The sequence below is a fragment of the Diceros bicornis genome, chromosome 10 (assembly GCF_020826845.1).
Source record: "Diceros bicornis minor isolate mBicDic1 chromosome 10, mDicBic1.mat.cur, whole genome shotgun sequence".
Classification (NCBI taxonomy): Eukaryota; Metazoa; Chordata; class Mammalia; order Perissodactyla; family Rhinocerotidae; genus Diceros; species Diceros bicornis.
This window is the reverse complement of record NC_080749.1, coordinates 54,098,291-54,111,748: the sequence shown is the minus strand read 5'-3', so window position 1 is coordinate 54,111,748 and position 13,458 is coordinate 54,098,291. Positions and strand designations below refer to the sequence as shown.

At 38.1% G+C, this 13,458-nt stretch overlaps 1 protein-coding gene across 8 annotated transcripts in view; it reads right to left on the bottom strand.

The window, feature by feature from the left end:
- RAPGEF4 (Rap guanine nucleotide exchange factor 4) overlaps window positions 1-13,458 on the bottom strand; it is a 298,329-nt gene that overhangs the window by 38,180 nt on the left and 246,691 nt on the right. For all 8 annotated transcript variants that reach the window (XM_058549262.1, XM_058549268.1, XM_058549260.1 and 5 more), the window contains one exon: window positions 9,569-9,658. In XM_058549262.1, the coding sequence (XP_058405245.1) occupies window positions 9,569-9,658 (90 nt within the window). The remainder of the gene's footprint in view (window positions 1-9,568; window positions 9,659-13,458) is intronic.

Genomic DNA, 13,458 nt, shown 5'->3' with positions numbered 1-13,458 from the left:
GGTAATACTACTTATACAGCTGAATCCAGGCACGTGCTCAAGGATTCTGCCCCTCCCTAGGGAACACACTATTCCATTCCTGAACAGCCCATTGAATCAGGGACTTCCGATTCATTGAATCTTCAGGGACACAGAGAAGACTTTATACGTAATTGATTACACCTGAAATGGTTACAGGTGAGGTGCTGGGACTTCTATTTACTCCCATAACAATCTCTCCAGGCATTTAGAAGATTCATATGATTTTCAGATTTTATTTAACTCCTAAAAAAAATGTGGGGAGAGGGAAAAAACTATATTCCCTTCCGATAGTAGCCAAAGAATGAAGAACATCCCAACAGGTTCCTTGTCTCAATAAGATGTCAAAAATGCAACCTAAAAAGAGTAACATTTCAAATACAGTATGTTCATAAATTCAAACACATCAGAAAAGTTGCAGAAACCATTATCTTCTCTGGCTAATGCTGAAATAATGTATTAATCATTTGATAGAGAAAGTCCTATGTGAAATAAAACTCTAACTCTTTTCCAAGATGAATGACAATTTAGAAAGGATTATCAATACATACCACACACATCAGATACTTTTAACATCTGAAGAACACTATCTGAAATATATACTTGGCTAACGTTTATATTAAGAGCAGGTGAATAGAGAAAAATGAAATATATAATAATTCAATAATTTTGTCAAGTGGTCAGGAAATACTTGTATTGAATAAGGCCATGACTCCAGTATCATGACAGTTGGGTTCAGGTAAGAAGCAATATGGCTGCTTGAATTCATGGGGAAAAGAGACACAGAAAGATAACATGGTTCTGGTATCTCATAAAGTGCTAGTCAAAAGTCTGTAAGAGAATGTAGAATTATTCACTGAATTGTTACTTTAAACACAATTAAGAAGGCCATCATAGTCAAAGTGGCCAAACTTATCACTGAGTTGATTTCAGATGATTCATAGAATCATGGAATCTGTGAGTTGCAAAAGTCCTTTGACTGTCTCTCTTTCAACCTCACCATTTTAGAGGTAAGGAAACTAAGGTAGAATGAGGTAAGTGATTTTTTTCAAATTTATCAATGGAATTCTTAGGACTAGACCTCAGGTCTCTGATCTCCTTCCTCAATACTCTGTTTACCTGTCTATGTATGCTGTTGTGTTTTGTCTGACACTAATATTTCTTTATGCTAACATATATTGTGTAGAAGAATTAGGTTGAATAACAGAAAAATCCATCTGAGATGTAGAAATTGATCACCCAAATTCTCAAAGACAAAGCACATACATAAAATCAAGAGTTAATTGCTGTAGCCTTGACAATCTGATAGTCAGGGAGGCAAAGAATTTCTAATGTCTGAATTAGATCCTCTCTGCTATAGTTTCAACCAGTTCTCTTATCTGATACCTGTCTATTTAGAAAGCAGTGGCTCACCACTAGTAACCAAACATTCTTAAATCTACTGACCGTTCAAATCCTAACTTGAGGTTTCTCTGGTTATAGTAATAAGATTTCTCACCCTCTGGGAGCATTAAATCAGAATCCTTAACAGCAGGAGCCACGTCTTAAACACATTGTGAATCTACATTTTCTAGTCAACAACTGGGCACATGGAAACATAAAAAGCCTCAAATGTTTGATGATTGGTTACCTTAAACAATTCAATCACCCTGTTTGCAGTGCTGTATATAACTCAATTTTCAGAAAAAAAAAAAAAAAGACAGCTCTTTAAAACCCTTTATCAAAATTACCTGAAATTTCATTTTGTTGGCATGTCAAATACAGATCATAGATACATTCTAAATAGTTTATAATCAATGTCACCAGATTGACTAAGTCTACACAAATACCAAAATGTCTGGGACATCTTTTTTTTTTTTTTTAATTTTATTTATTTCCCCCCAAAGCCCCAGTAGATAGTTGTAGGTCATAGCTGCACGTCCTTCTAGTTGCTGTATGTGGGGACGCGGCCTCAGCATGGCCGGAGAAGCGGTGCGAAGGTGCGCACCTGGATCGAACCCCGGCCGCCAGCAGCGGAGCGCGCGCACTTAACCGCTAAGCCACGGGGCCGGCCCTGGGACATGTTTTAAACAGAATCTTTCAGTTATTGGGTATTTAATCTTTAGGACCACAGACTTTAAGAGTGACTAATCTTCATTGAATTGGATCAGCTCCTTCGGCATCATACAGACATGGCTGAGGACAGACTGGATCTGTTTTCAGTGAGGTATTAGGGCTGAGACTCAGAAGAGGTGAAGGCCACAGTGCAGGCTACAGTCTTTCTACCCTGCCAACAGCAGGCTTAATATTCCATTGAGTCATTTTCCTCATGCCGGCTCTGCCGTTCAAACACTGTAATTATTTCATATATTTTTACCTAGTTATTATCTTACTCACCACAGGCACCTGTAATTTTTCTGTATTTTTTTTACTGCTCATTTACTTATTCTTAATTCAGCTAATAATGGTTCCACGTATTAAAATTATCATGGGGAAAGTAAGTGAAAACCTCCTAGGATGTAGAGGCAGCAGATTCATTACAGCCTACAACAGGGAATAAAATATTATGTATACTTTTTGCAGTAAGTACATGCTAATTATGCAGCTATTTATAAAACACTTATCAACATTCAAACTGATACTCTTCAATGTTGTTGTTTTTTAAAACCCTGCTTTGCATACAAGATCTCTGCTTGCAGCTGAAAACAAACTTTGGGGGTCATCTGCCCACTGACTAGACAAAGCTTTGTATACTCTTTACATTATGCCATATTCCTCTCGTGATGGTATAATAATGTATTTACACGGGGCAATATTTACATGGGGCTTTAAGGTTTATAATGTACTTTCACACGTACAGCCTCATTTGATCTTCACAACAACCTGGTGAGGTGGGTAGGGCAGTATAATTACCCCCATTATATAGATGGGGTTCAGAGAGGTTAAGGACAATTGCCGAGTCATAGAGCTTGTAAGAAGACAAGTCTTCTGACTTCAGAGCTCCTATTTTTCCCACTATATTATGGAGCCCCTTACTACTCTGCTTGCCTTTGTGGAGCATCGCAACATCCTGAGCACCAGGCTGTTCCTTCCTTGATGCAGCACGTCCTTGGAATGCAAGTTCTGGAATTAGACCACCTGGGTTCATATCTCGGCTTCCCCACTTATAAACTGTGAGACCCTTGGTCAGTTAGTTGACCATTTGGAGCCTCAGTTTCTTCATCAATAAACTTCGTAGGATTGCTGTTAAGGATGAGATGAGACAATGTAGGTAAACCATGTAGAACAGTCTCTGAGACATAGTAAGTGCTCAGTAAAAGATAGCTATCATCATTATTATAGATCCACCTCTGGAAATCATTTAACACCTTTTAAATGGTTGATTTTGGAATTTTTCATAAGACTTGGCATTTCTGGATTTAACTCTGTGATGCTCTTCCTACCAACGCAGCTATTCCTGTGTTCATGTGCACCTACTAACTCTGAGCTCACAGGAGCGCTTTCTGTGCTGTCATTTTCTTTAGATGCCTCCCATTTTTTTGCTCAGAATACTTTTTTCTGGTGGCTTTTCAGAATTCTCTCCATTTTAAGAAGCCTATAGTTCTTGGCTATTCTTTTCAGCCTTAAGCCAGGGGCTTGTCCTTATAGCAGAGCAGTAAGGACACGGCTTAATGCAACACACTGCCTGGGTTCAAATCTTGTTCTACCATTTCCTAGCTATGTAACTTGGGGCAAATTACTTAGCTGCCCAGTCTCATTTCCTTATTGTAATAAGAGTACACATGTCATACTGTTGATATGAGGCTGGGAAAATCTATATAAAATACCTTGTAGAATATCTGATAATATAGGCATTTTCTTCCAAAGAGAACATCATATTCATATCATCATCAAACCAAGTCTTCCTTATTGGAAATAAACTCTCAGATTGCATATCTGCAGAATTAAATTGCTCTCATAGTGATACATGGATCAAACACTTTTCAGAACCAAGTGGAGGACTACAATGGTAAAATTTGGCTTCGACAACATTTAAGCTGACGATTTTCCTTAGAAATCTAAAGCACGTTCCTAAAAATTTGGCTTCATCTAGAGAAGAACCTGAAGCTGTTTTGTAAATCTTTCATCAACAAGAAAAGCAAATTTTGATAAATGTCCCTCTTAGAGAACCCAAGTCAACTTACAAAGAGAACATCTCCAGGTCAATTTCACAGAGAAGTAAGTGATGGAGACCCTGCCGTGCCAGTAATGGAAGCTCTTGTATTTATTTTGTTTCTGTATAAGGGGAATACATACAAAGGCAGTTTTAGCTAAAACTTAGTGGCAAATCTGTATTCTATTTTTTCTTTTTAATTCAGAAACTACATAAATTATTTCCATGCTAAAAGCATAGACTTTGTGTTGAATATTAAGCCAAAAGTAATTAGGATGCTAAGAGAAAATATTTGACCAAAATTATTGCTGTATTTAAATTTTTATGAATTTAAATGTAAGCCATTTATCACTTAAGATTCTTTCAGCTGCAGAAACAATCTTTCCTAAACAACAGAGATCTGTGTTTGCGGAAATAACAGAGAATCTATTAGTAAGGTAAGCTTAAGGATTGGTCCAAGTGTTAACGATGTCATCATAGACTCCATTTTTTTCTGACTCTCCACTCAGCTTTGTCACAGGGCTCATTCTCCTAACAGTTGTAGGAAAGCTGTCACTGGCAATTGGGGCTACAGGCTTCCTGTTCTCTCTCTTAAACATTGAGAAAGCTTTTTACCCAGAAGCCCCAGGAAAACCTCTCTTTGAATCTCACTTTGACTCTACTGTGGGCCGGCAATTTGAGAACCAATCATGGTCAAGGGCAGCCAACTACTATCAGCAGCTAGCCTGACCAACTGAGATCGCATTGATGTTGGGGAGTCAACTACAATATCCACTGCAACCAGAATTACATTAGTGCTACATGGAGTCCCTCCAAACATCTGCCAGGATATGCAGAATCTTAGGTGGTTATGTGGCTTCCATGTGCCCTGATTTCCCCTACAGGTAAAATGAAATAAATATCATACTGGTCCGTTTTTGGCATTGTGGGGGCTGGGTGTTGGAAAGATAAAGTAAATGATGTAAAAATGCTCTGAATCAAGGATACAGTTATTAAAATTCAAAATAATGCTAACTTAGTTGTGATCACTTACTGAATAGAAGGCCTGCCTGTATTTGTACAAACAAAAATATGGCAGAATTTAATCATAAAACATGAAATTAAGACATAGAAGAGCAATTTGGTAATAAACATCAAAGCATTAAAATATTACATATTCTTTGCCTATTTTTAGAATTTAAAGTAAGGAAATTATCTACATGGGCATAGATTTAGCTGGAGGGATGCTGATTCATCCCATTGTGTTTATTACAGAGAAAAATGTGGAAATAATCTAAGTACCCAATAGGAAGAGGCTAAGAAAATAAATTATGAATATCTACCATATAATATTCTGAGTCATTAAAAATAATATGTTTTTCTCATGCATCTTTGTCACCTCATTGCCCAGCACCAAATGCCACACTGTAAGTGTTCAATAAATATTTGTGGAATTATCTGAAAAAAAATAATGATGTAGTTTTATTTATATATATTTGTTTGAAAAGATATCCACAACATTCTATTAAGAGAAAAAGAACATATTATAAAAAAAATAACACATATAACATGATCTTACTTATAGAAAATTCTATAAAACTTCTGGAAGGTTTTCACAAAACAGGGGTGAGATACCAGGTGAATTTTGCTCTGTTCTCTTTTTCTGTAAATTGAATTTTTTTACAATGAAAATGTTTTATTTTTAAGGATGACAAAGCTATCTATATTTAGAAAAATGGTGTGGAAAAGCATTTAATGGCAGAGAAAGATATTCATAAAATATTGTTTAGCAACAAAGCATACAAAATTATTGATAGTATGATCCCACTCTTATATTTAAAAGTATAAATCTATATATATAGAAAAAAGACTGGAAGGATACATACCAAAATGTTAGCAATAGTAATAGCTGGTAGGGTTATAGGAGGTTTTAATTTTCTTTTAAATACTAATGGAAAACGGAACTGAAAATTTTAAGTGCGGATTTTTAAAAAATTAAAGAAACTGGAGATGAAAAGTACAGAAACTGAACAAATATATTTTAAAAACTCATTATAAAGCGCTTGTATTCATCAGGTCAAATCATGTCCCAGGAATATCTAATGAATAGACAGTCTCTCTCATTAGCACATAAAAGGCCTGAAATATTAATGTAAAACAGTTTTACCACCTTCCTCTGTGCTAAAAGCAAAATTAGAGGAGACATACGATGTGGAATAAGGACAGAAATAGGTGGCAGTGACTCAGGGCTCAAATCTTTTCTGTACTTGTAATTATCTTTCTCTGAGCAAATCATAATTTTTCATTCTCCTAGTGTATTGATTTGGAAAAAGAGCAGTGAAAATACTGACTTCTTCATAGGGCTGCTATGAAAAGTCACAGATATTAAGTACTTTGAAAACACTCAGCCAAAGCAACTCACTTAACGTGAATGCTTTAATGGAACGTGGTTAAGTATTTTACCATCCCTACACCCCATGTTAACAACACAGGGGTTAACCCTCTTGTTCAGTTCTACATTATATCTCCCTGTTGCTTATGGATGTGGTGTTAAGCAGTTTATAGGTGTTTTTTGTTTTTGCCTGCTCATCATCTATTTCTCCTCTTTCTCTGTTTATCTTTACAGGCAATCTCTGTGAAATTATTCAATAAGGTGCTGTGCCTTTGACCAAGATGTCAGCAGTGACCCAAGCTAGGCTGACTAGACCCTCCTTCCCAGGGATGCGGGGATGAGGCCAGTGCCCAGGATGCTTCGAGTAGATTCACCCCGACGGCAGGGTCTTTAGGTGCTGCCCTGAGGTCCCTTTCTAAGGCCTGAGCTCTTCTAGGATTCCTTCAGTTGTCTAAGTTCATCACACCCTTCTGATGATTTCCTTTATGTCAGTCACGGTTGGTTTATGTTATGTTATGTTATGACCAAAAAAACGTAGCTTATAAAAGGAGCCCACAGAACATCTCCCTGAAGGGAAAGGGACTAAAATTTGAGTCCTTAGCACAATATAGAAGCTCTTACACATACATGACCTTCAGGGGCAGAGCCCATTCTCTTTGCTTGCCTGCAGCAGGATGAGCTCCCAGCCTCCCTGGGATGCTCTCTCTAGGCATTTCTTGTCTGAGGCTCTTATTCCCAGAATCTAAGACTAGACTTATGCTATCCAATATGGTAGCCACTAGCCACATGTAGCAATTTAAATTTAAATTAATGAAAATTAAAATTAAAAACTCAGTTCCTCAGTAATAATAGCCAATTTCAAGGCTAGTGGCTACTGGCCTAGCATAGATATAGAATATTTCTATCATTGCAAAAAATTCTATTAGACACTTTATTTATTTGGTTTCAACAAATTAGGCTTCCTTTGGATTTAGCTAACTGAAGCACAGATACACATGTGTCATGTCATACATTGTTAAGAAATGTTTTTAAACTCTAATTAAAGGATAAGCTTTTAAAGAAATAAGTTGTGAAGAAAAAAAGTGACACAGCCAGGCTTGGAATCCTAAGACCTGGATGAATCCTGGCTCTGCTACTTGCCTTGGGCATGTCACTCCACTGTTTTTGAGCCTCAGAATCCTCATTTGTAAAATAAAGCTAATACTAACCCAATAGACTCCTGTAAGGATAAAGTGGTATAATATAGGTCAATGCTCTTAGCATGGTGCCTGACACATAGAGAGTTGATTCAAAACAGAACAATGAAGAGAATCTACCTTCTCACAGGTCCAGGTGTAAGGGTGATGGTCTGAGGGCACTAGGTGTAGATGATACCCAGCCATCTGGATTCCCTCCATCTCCTGAGATAAGAATTAGGATTGGCTATCCCAGGCCTCCCTTGATTCTATTGCTCACTTTCCTGTCTCCTCCTTCTCCTCCCAATGTCATTATCCCCTCATCTCCCTCCCTGAGCATGGCACGGACTTTCTCTCTAGGAGCTTCTATTTTAAAAACAGAGGTCAGTGATATGAATGTTTCCTATTACTTCTGAAGGAGAACAAGCTAATAAATGACGAAATCAGAATCTGCAAAAAAAAATACAAGCTTAGTGTTTGGGACTATGAGTTGTGAGGATAATTTGACTTGGACCACTTTGCTCTCTCATTCTTCTTTTGGTTTTGTTTGTCTTAAGCTTATCAACACGTTAACTGCTGGAAAAAAAAATAAGTCTAAATGGTGGTGGTTAATTTTCCTTCCAACAAATCTCAAAGGTCTACTAACGATTACCATGTATGGAGCTAAAAGAGCAAAGAGAGATCCTGAATGTGTTAATTTTACTTGAGAAAAACTGAATATGAGCCAGAAAGAATATATAATATATGTAAGTCTCATTAAGCTGTCATTACTTGGAAAGATAGTTTCCGGGCAAATAAACACCCAAATCTCACCCTTGCAGCTCCCCCTGAACAACACATTTGACTCACATCTCCTATCCTCACACATTCTGTTGACTTCAAAGAGAATTATGGGTGAACAAGAAAATGAGAATCAGGCAGGGCAATTATAATTCTGAAAAAGAAAAACATGCCAACGCTGATTGGATTGCTCAGAAAAAAGAAAGCCATTCTCCTTCAATATATTTAATGGCTCAAAAAGGCCAAAGTGTTTTGGGGTCTAAATTTTTGTTGCTTTAAAAATAAAGCAGAATTGGAAAATATATTTTCACATGGCCCCCAAAGTTGAGGGTGTAACTCACTAATAATATTCACTTCTTTTATTCAACTTACATTTTCTGAATGTTCCCTCTGTGCCAGCCAGACACAGTACATCAATTGGTCAATTCCATAGACTATTGAAAAGCTGCCCAAAACAAAGTCAGTCTTCAAGCTGCCTAGAGGAATTGCCAATAGAATTTCAAGTTTTGTCTCTTTGATTTAAGTCAATGGGATAATAATAAAAATAGCAACAAAGGAATAAGTTTCGGCATCTAGAGGAAAGGACAGACTAGGATGAATGTGAAAGAAAAGCTACCCCACAATGATAACTTGTATCCATCTCACAGGTTCCTGATCCTATTAATACTATAGCTTAGAGGAAGAATACAAGCAGACCACAGTCCATTCTGCCAGGTACCCTGACAGAGGTACAAAGTCTGTCTCCAAAGTTAGGGAACTCTCCTTAATAATACTCCCTAATAATACTCTTCTCTATAACGTTTTCTAGCCTACCTCCCAGGTATGTATATTTCTCACCAGCATCACCTTCCTGAGGTAACTTGGCTCCCATTTCTCTATACAGGTAATGAGGCAGAAATCCTTAAAACAAGGCACGGCAAACCACGCCAGGGAGAGCTGGAGTCTACGCCGGGGAAAACTGCTGATGTTTCAAAGTTTGACAAGGGTAGTAAGCACAACTCTGCCTGAGCCATTACTTACCTTCAGAGAATGAGACGAGATAATGGCTGTATACCTGTGGGGTATCTTCAAGGGAATAGAGACTTTTCACAGCAAAAGGATATTGGGCCACCAGGGCTGGGCAAAGCTGGGTATTTGGCATAAAAACACAGTGCATCATAACAAAGTCATTTAAAACAGAATCTGTCAGAAGAAAAAATGCAAAGCAGAAAAAGAAATTAGGTTCTTGTAGAAATCTTTAGGAAAGCAAGAGTATCTATTTATTTGTTCTTGGCCAATGGCTCTGAGATGTTGGTTTGGGGTATTGAGGTTTTGCTGTACATAGAAGCACGGCATATAAAAATCATAATGTTGACAGAGCTTCAGATCAAAACTTAATTTCTTAGGAAAATGGACAAAAAGTATAATTTTTTTTTTTTTGAGAGGAAGATCAGCCCTGAGCTAGCATCTGATGCCAATCCTCCTCTTTTTGCTGAGGAAGACTGGCCCTGGGCTAACATCTGTGCTCATCTTCCTCTACTTTACATGGGATGCTGTCACAGCATGGCTTGATAAGCAGTGCATAGGTCTGCGCTCCAGATATGAACCTGCAAACCCTGGGCTGCCAAAGCAGAGGGCACGCACTTAACTGCTGCGCCACCAGGCTGGCCCCCAAAAGTAAAATATTTTAAAATGAGACAGCCTGTACAAACGGCACTGGTCACCTTAGTTACAGTGAATTTTTAAAAAATACATATAATTAAAGAGACACCATGGGAAGTGCCACGTATGCAGAATTAAGACATGGCCATTTCTTTGTCAAGTTACACCATATATCTTCTGTCAATATCTCTTCTTTGATCTCTTTTTCACCTCCTATTTCTAGAAGGAGCAATGAAAGATGAAAGGGTGACAGAATTATAGAAAGAGGAGGTTAAGAAGAGCAGAGAATTGGTGAGGGAAACAAAAGTAGGAGAAAACGACAAGATAAAGGCTGTGAGTAGCAAATGAAGCAAAACAAAAGCTTTCCACTAGATTAAAATGGTGAACGTCCCATATTTGAAGCTATTTTGTAGGTGGGTAAGCAGGGAGATGGTAAGAGAAATAAGGCAAGTCCCAAGACAAGCCGCATTTGCCTCATTTGGAATTCATGCCAGTTCTTCATTGCAAAGACAGCACTATCCAGGCAGCCTTGGTGGGAAAGCACACAAAGACACATCTAAAAGCCTTAGGAGTACGCCTGCTGACACTTGGAATCCAAGATGCTGTGGGGATTTTCAATTAAAAAATGAACTACACTGGCTGAGATTTGTGAAACTCATATAACTTTTCAAATAGAAGATGGTGACAAATATGAAAATTTTAACTATATAAATTAGATTTCCAATATCTATGTTTTAAATTAACTTATATTGGCAAAGTTGGAATCAGTGACTAAAGGTTTAACCATTATACTCATTTTTTTAAAAACTGAGATATAATTGACATACAACATAGTATAAGTTTAAGGTGTACTGTGTTGATTTGATACATTTATATAGTATTGCAACATGATTACCACTGTGGCGTTAGCTAACACCTCTATCATGTCAGAGAATACCATTATACTCACTTAAACATAAGTGATGAGTGTAATCCCAAGCTGTCACCCTGTCGTCACTCGGTGTTAGCAGTCATTTCAGTCTCATTCTACTGAGCCAGAGAAGGTGTAAGACAGAAGCTGCATGGAACCTTTTTCTTAAGTACAAAAGGACTTTGGCTTGTCTGAGTTTAACATCTAGAGTCACCTTTATATGTTTTAGGTATTCTCTGAGGATAAGGAAAGTAATGCTTGCTTAGAAGGCTCCCAGAAGGCCTGTGCTATAGTTAAAATTTTGCTAAAGCAGAGATTTGAGTAGGGTACTCCAAAGCTGGGGAGCTGGTCACTTAGCATGGTAACCACCCAGCACCCAAATTTCAATGTGGCTTTCTTGTTCTCTACTCATATGCAGTACCTCTTCAGAACTGATGTAAAAAATCATTTCCAACTAGAAAATGATTTCCCGAGTCACTCGATGATGAATGCTGGTCATAGAAGTAAAAAGTCTAGGAAACTAACAGATATTAGGCAGAAAAGAGATGTTTTGGTAAAATAAGCGAATGTAATGTCCAACCTAGGGGTGTTCATTTCTATGATGTAAACTAGGTTCACTGTCAACTCTGACATTTCTCACTGTATTGTAAATCATACACACCAAGGGTCCCCCATTCCACTGCACACATGAGTTTCATGGGCCTGCACTAGGATTTATTTTTAGTATCCAGAATGACCATGTAGCACATTCATATTTTTTATTATGAGAAAGATACCGATTTATTCTTTATCTCCAAGCCATAAACATAATTTGTAAGAAAAACAAAATCAGAAAAACTACAGGGAATAAAGTTTGATATTAAATTATACATTAACCTAGTTTTAATATCTAAAACGAAGGGTCAGGAATCACATCCCACGTGCCAGCCACAGAATACACTGATTTCTAGGCTTCAGTTTTTAAGAAGCAATAATCTAGTCCCCACCTCTCTTAAAGGTGGCTTTAAAAGGAAGAATACATTTGTTCTTCATGGACAGTAAACGTCTTATAAGTCTCTCCTTAGATGCCATAGTCTCTGATGTATCAGAATCTTCCTTTTCAGTCAAATTCACTTTAAAGACAATGCTGTTTCTTGCATTATGCAAGAGGGGAAAAATCTGCTGTGTTTTTCCTGACCTCTGGTCCTATAAATTTGGTTTATTTGAGGTTATGTATGCCACTTGGAAGCAAGCAGTACGCTAACTGGTCCCTCAAGGGTTTACTTTCTCAAGAAAAACTTATCACAGGCCGGCCCGGTGGTGTAGTGGTTAAGTGCACGGGCCCTGCTGCGGTGGCCTGGGGTTTGCAGGTTCAGATCCTGGGCATGCACCAATGTACTGCTTGTCAAGCCATGCTGTGGCAGTGTCCCATATAAAGTGGAGGAAGATGGGCACGGATGTTAGCCCAGGGCCAATCTTCTGCAGCAAAAAGAGGAGGATTGGCGACAGATGTTAGCTCAGGGCTAGTCTTCCTCACAAAAAAAAAAAAAAGAAAAACTTATCACATTCTCCTTGCTCAGACATCTTTAACTATTCCCCAAAGCTTAGCTTTGCATGTAAGTTTTTATATTTTTATTTTATTTTTTATTTATTTATTTTTTTTGTGAGGAAGATTAGCCCTGAGCTAACATCTGTTGCCAATCCTCCTCTTTTTGCTGAGGAAGACTGGCCCTGGGCTAACATCGATGCCCATCTTCCTGTACTTTACTTGGGATGCTGCCATAGCATGGCTTGATAAGCAGTGCGTAGGTTCACGCCTGGGATTCGAATCTGCGAACCCCAGGCCGCTGAAGTGGAGGACGTGAGCTTAACCGCTATGCCACCAGCCCAGCCTCCTAGCTTTGCGTTTAAGACCCTCCAAGACCTGTACCCAAATTCTCAGACCTTACTTTCCTTCTAGCAAAACCAAACCACTTGCTTTTCCTTGTTCATTTCTATGTCAGAACTAATGCTGTCCCTTAGTATGGAAGGCTTTGTCATCATCTCTAGTTATTAGTCACTAGCCTTCCTTCAGCTACTTCAAAGGCTCTATTCCCCATGACACTTTGCCTGGTCCCCTCAGCTAGTCAGTGCTCCTGAAGCACTGACCGCATTCTGCTCTTATGTTCAAGTTATTTGCACAGTCCTTTATGTCCTCTAGCAGATTATAAACTTCCTGAGGACAGGAGGGTGATTTCTGCTCACAGTGCCTAGTCCAAAGCATCCAGCTTAGTGGCTGCCCAACAAGATACTCAACAAATACTGAACTGAAAATAACTACCCTGGAACCAGAGATCCTGCCTTTTATATCTACTACTCCCTAGTTAATTCACTACACACAAAAAAATCTCAGATAATCTATTCATAAAATGAGAAACTGGAATGAAGAGATAAAATAAGTAAATCAGTGGTA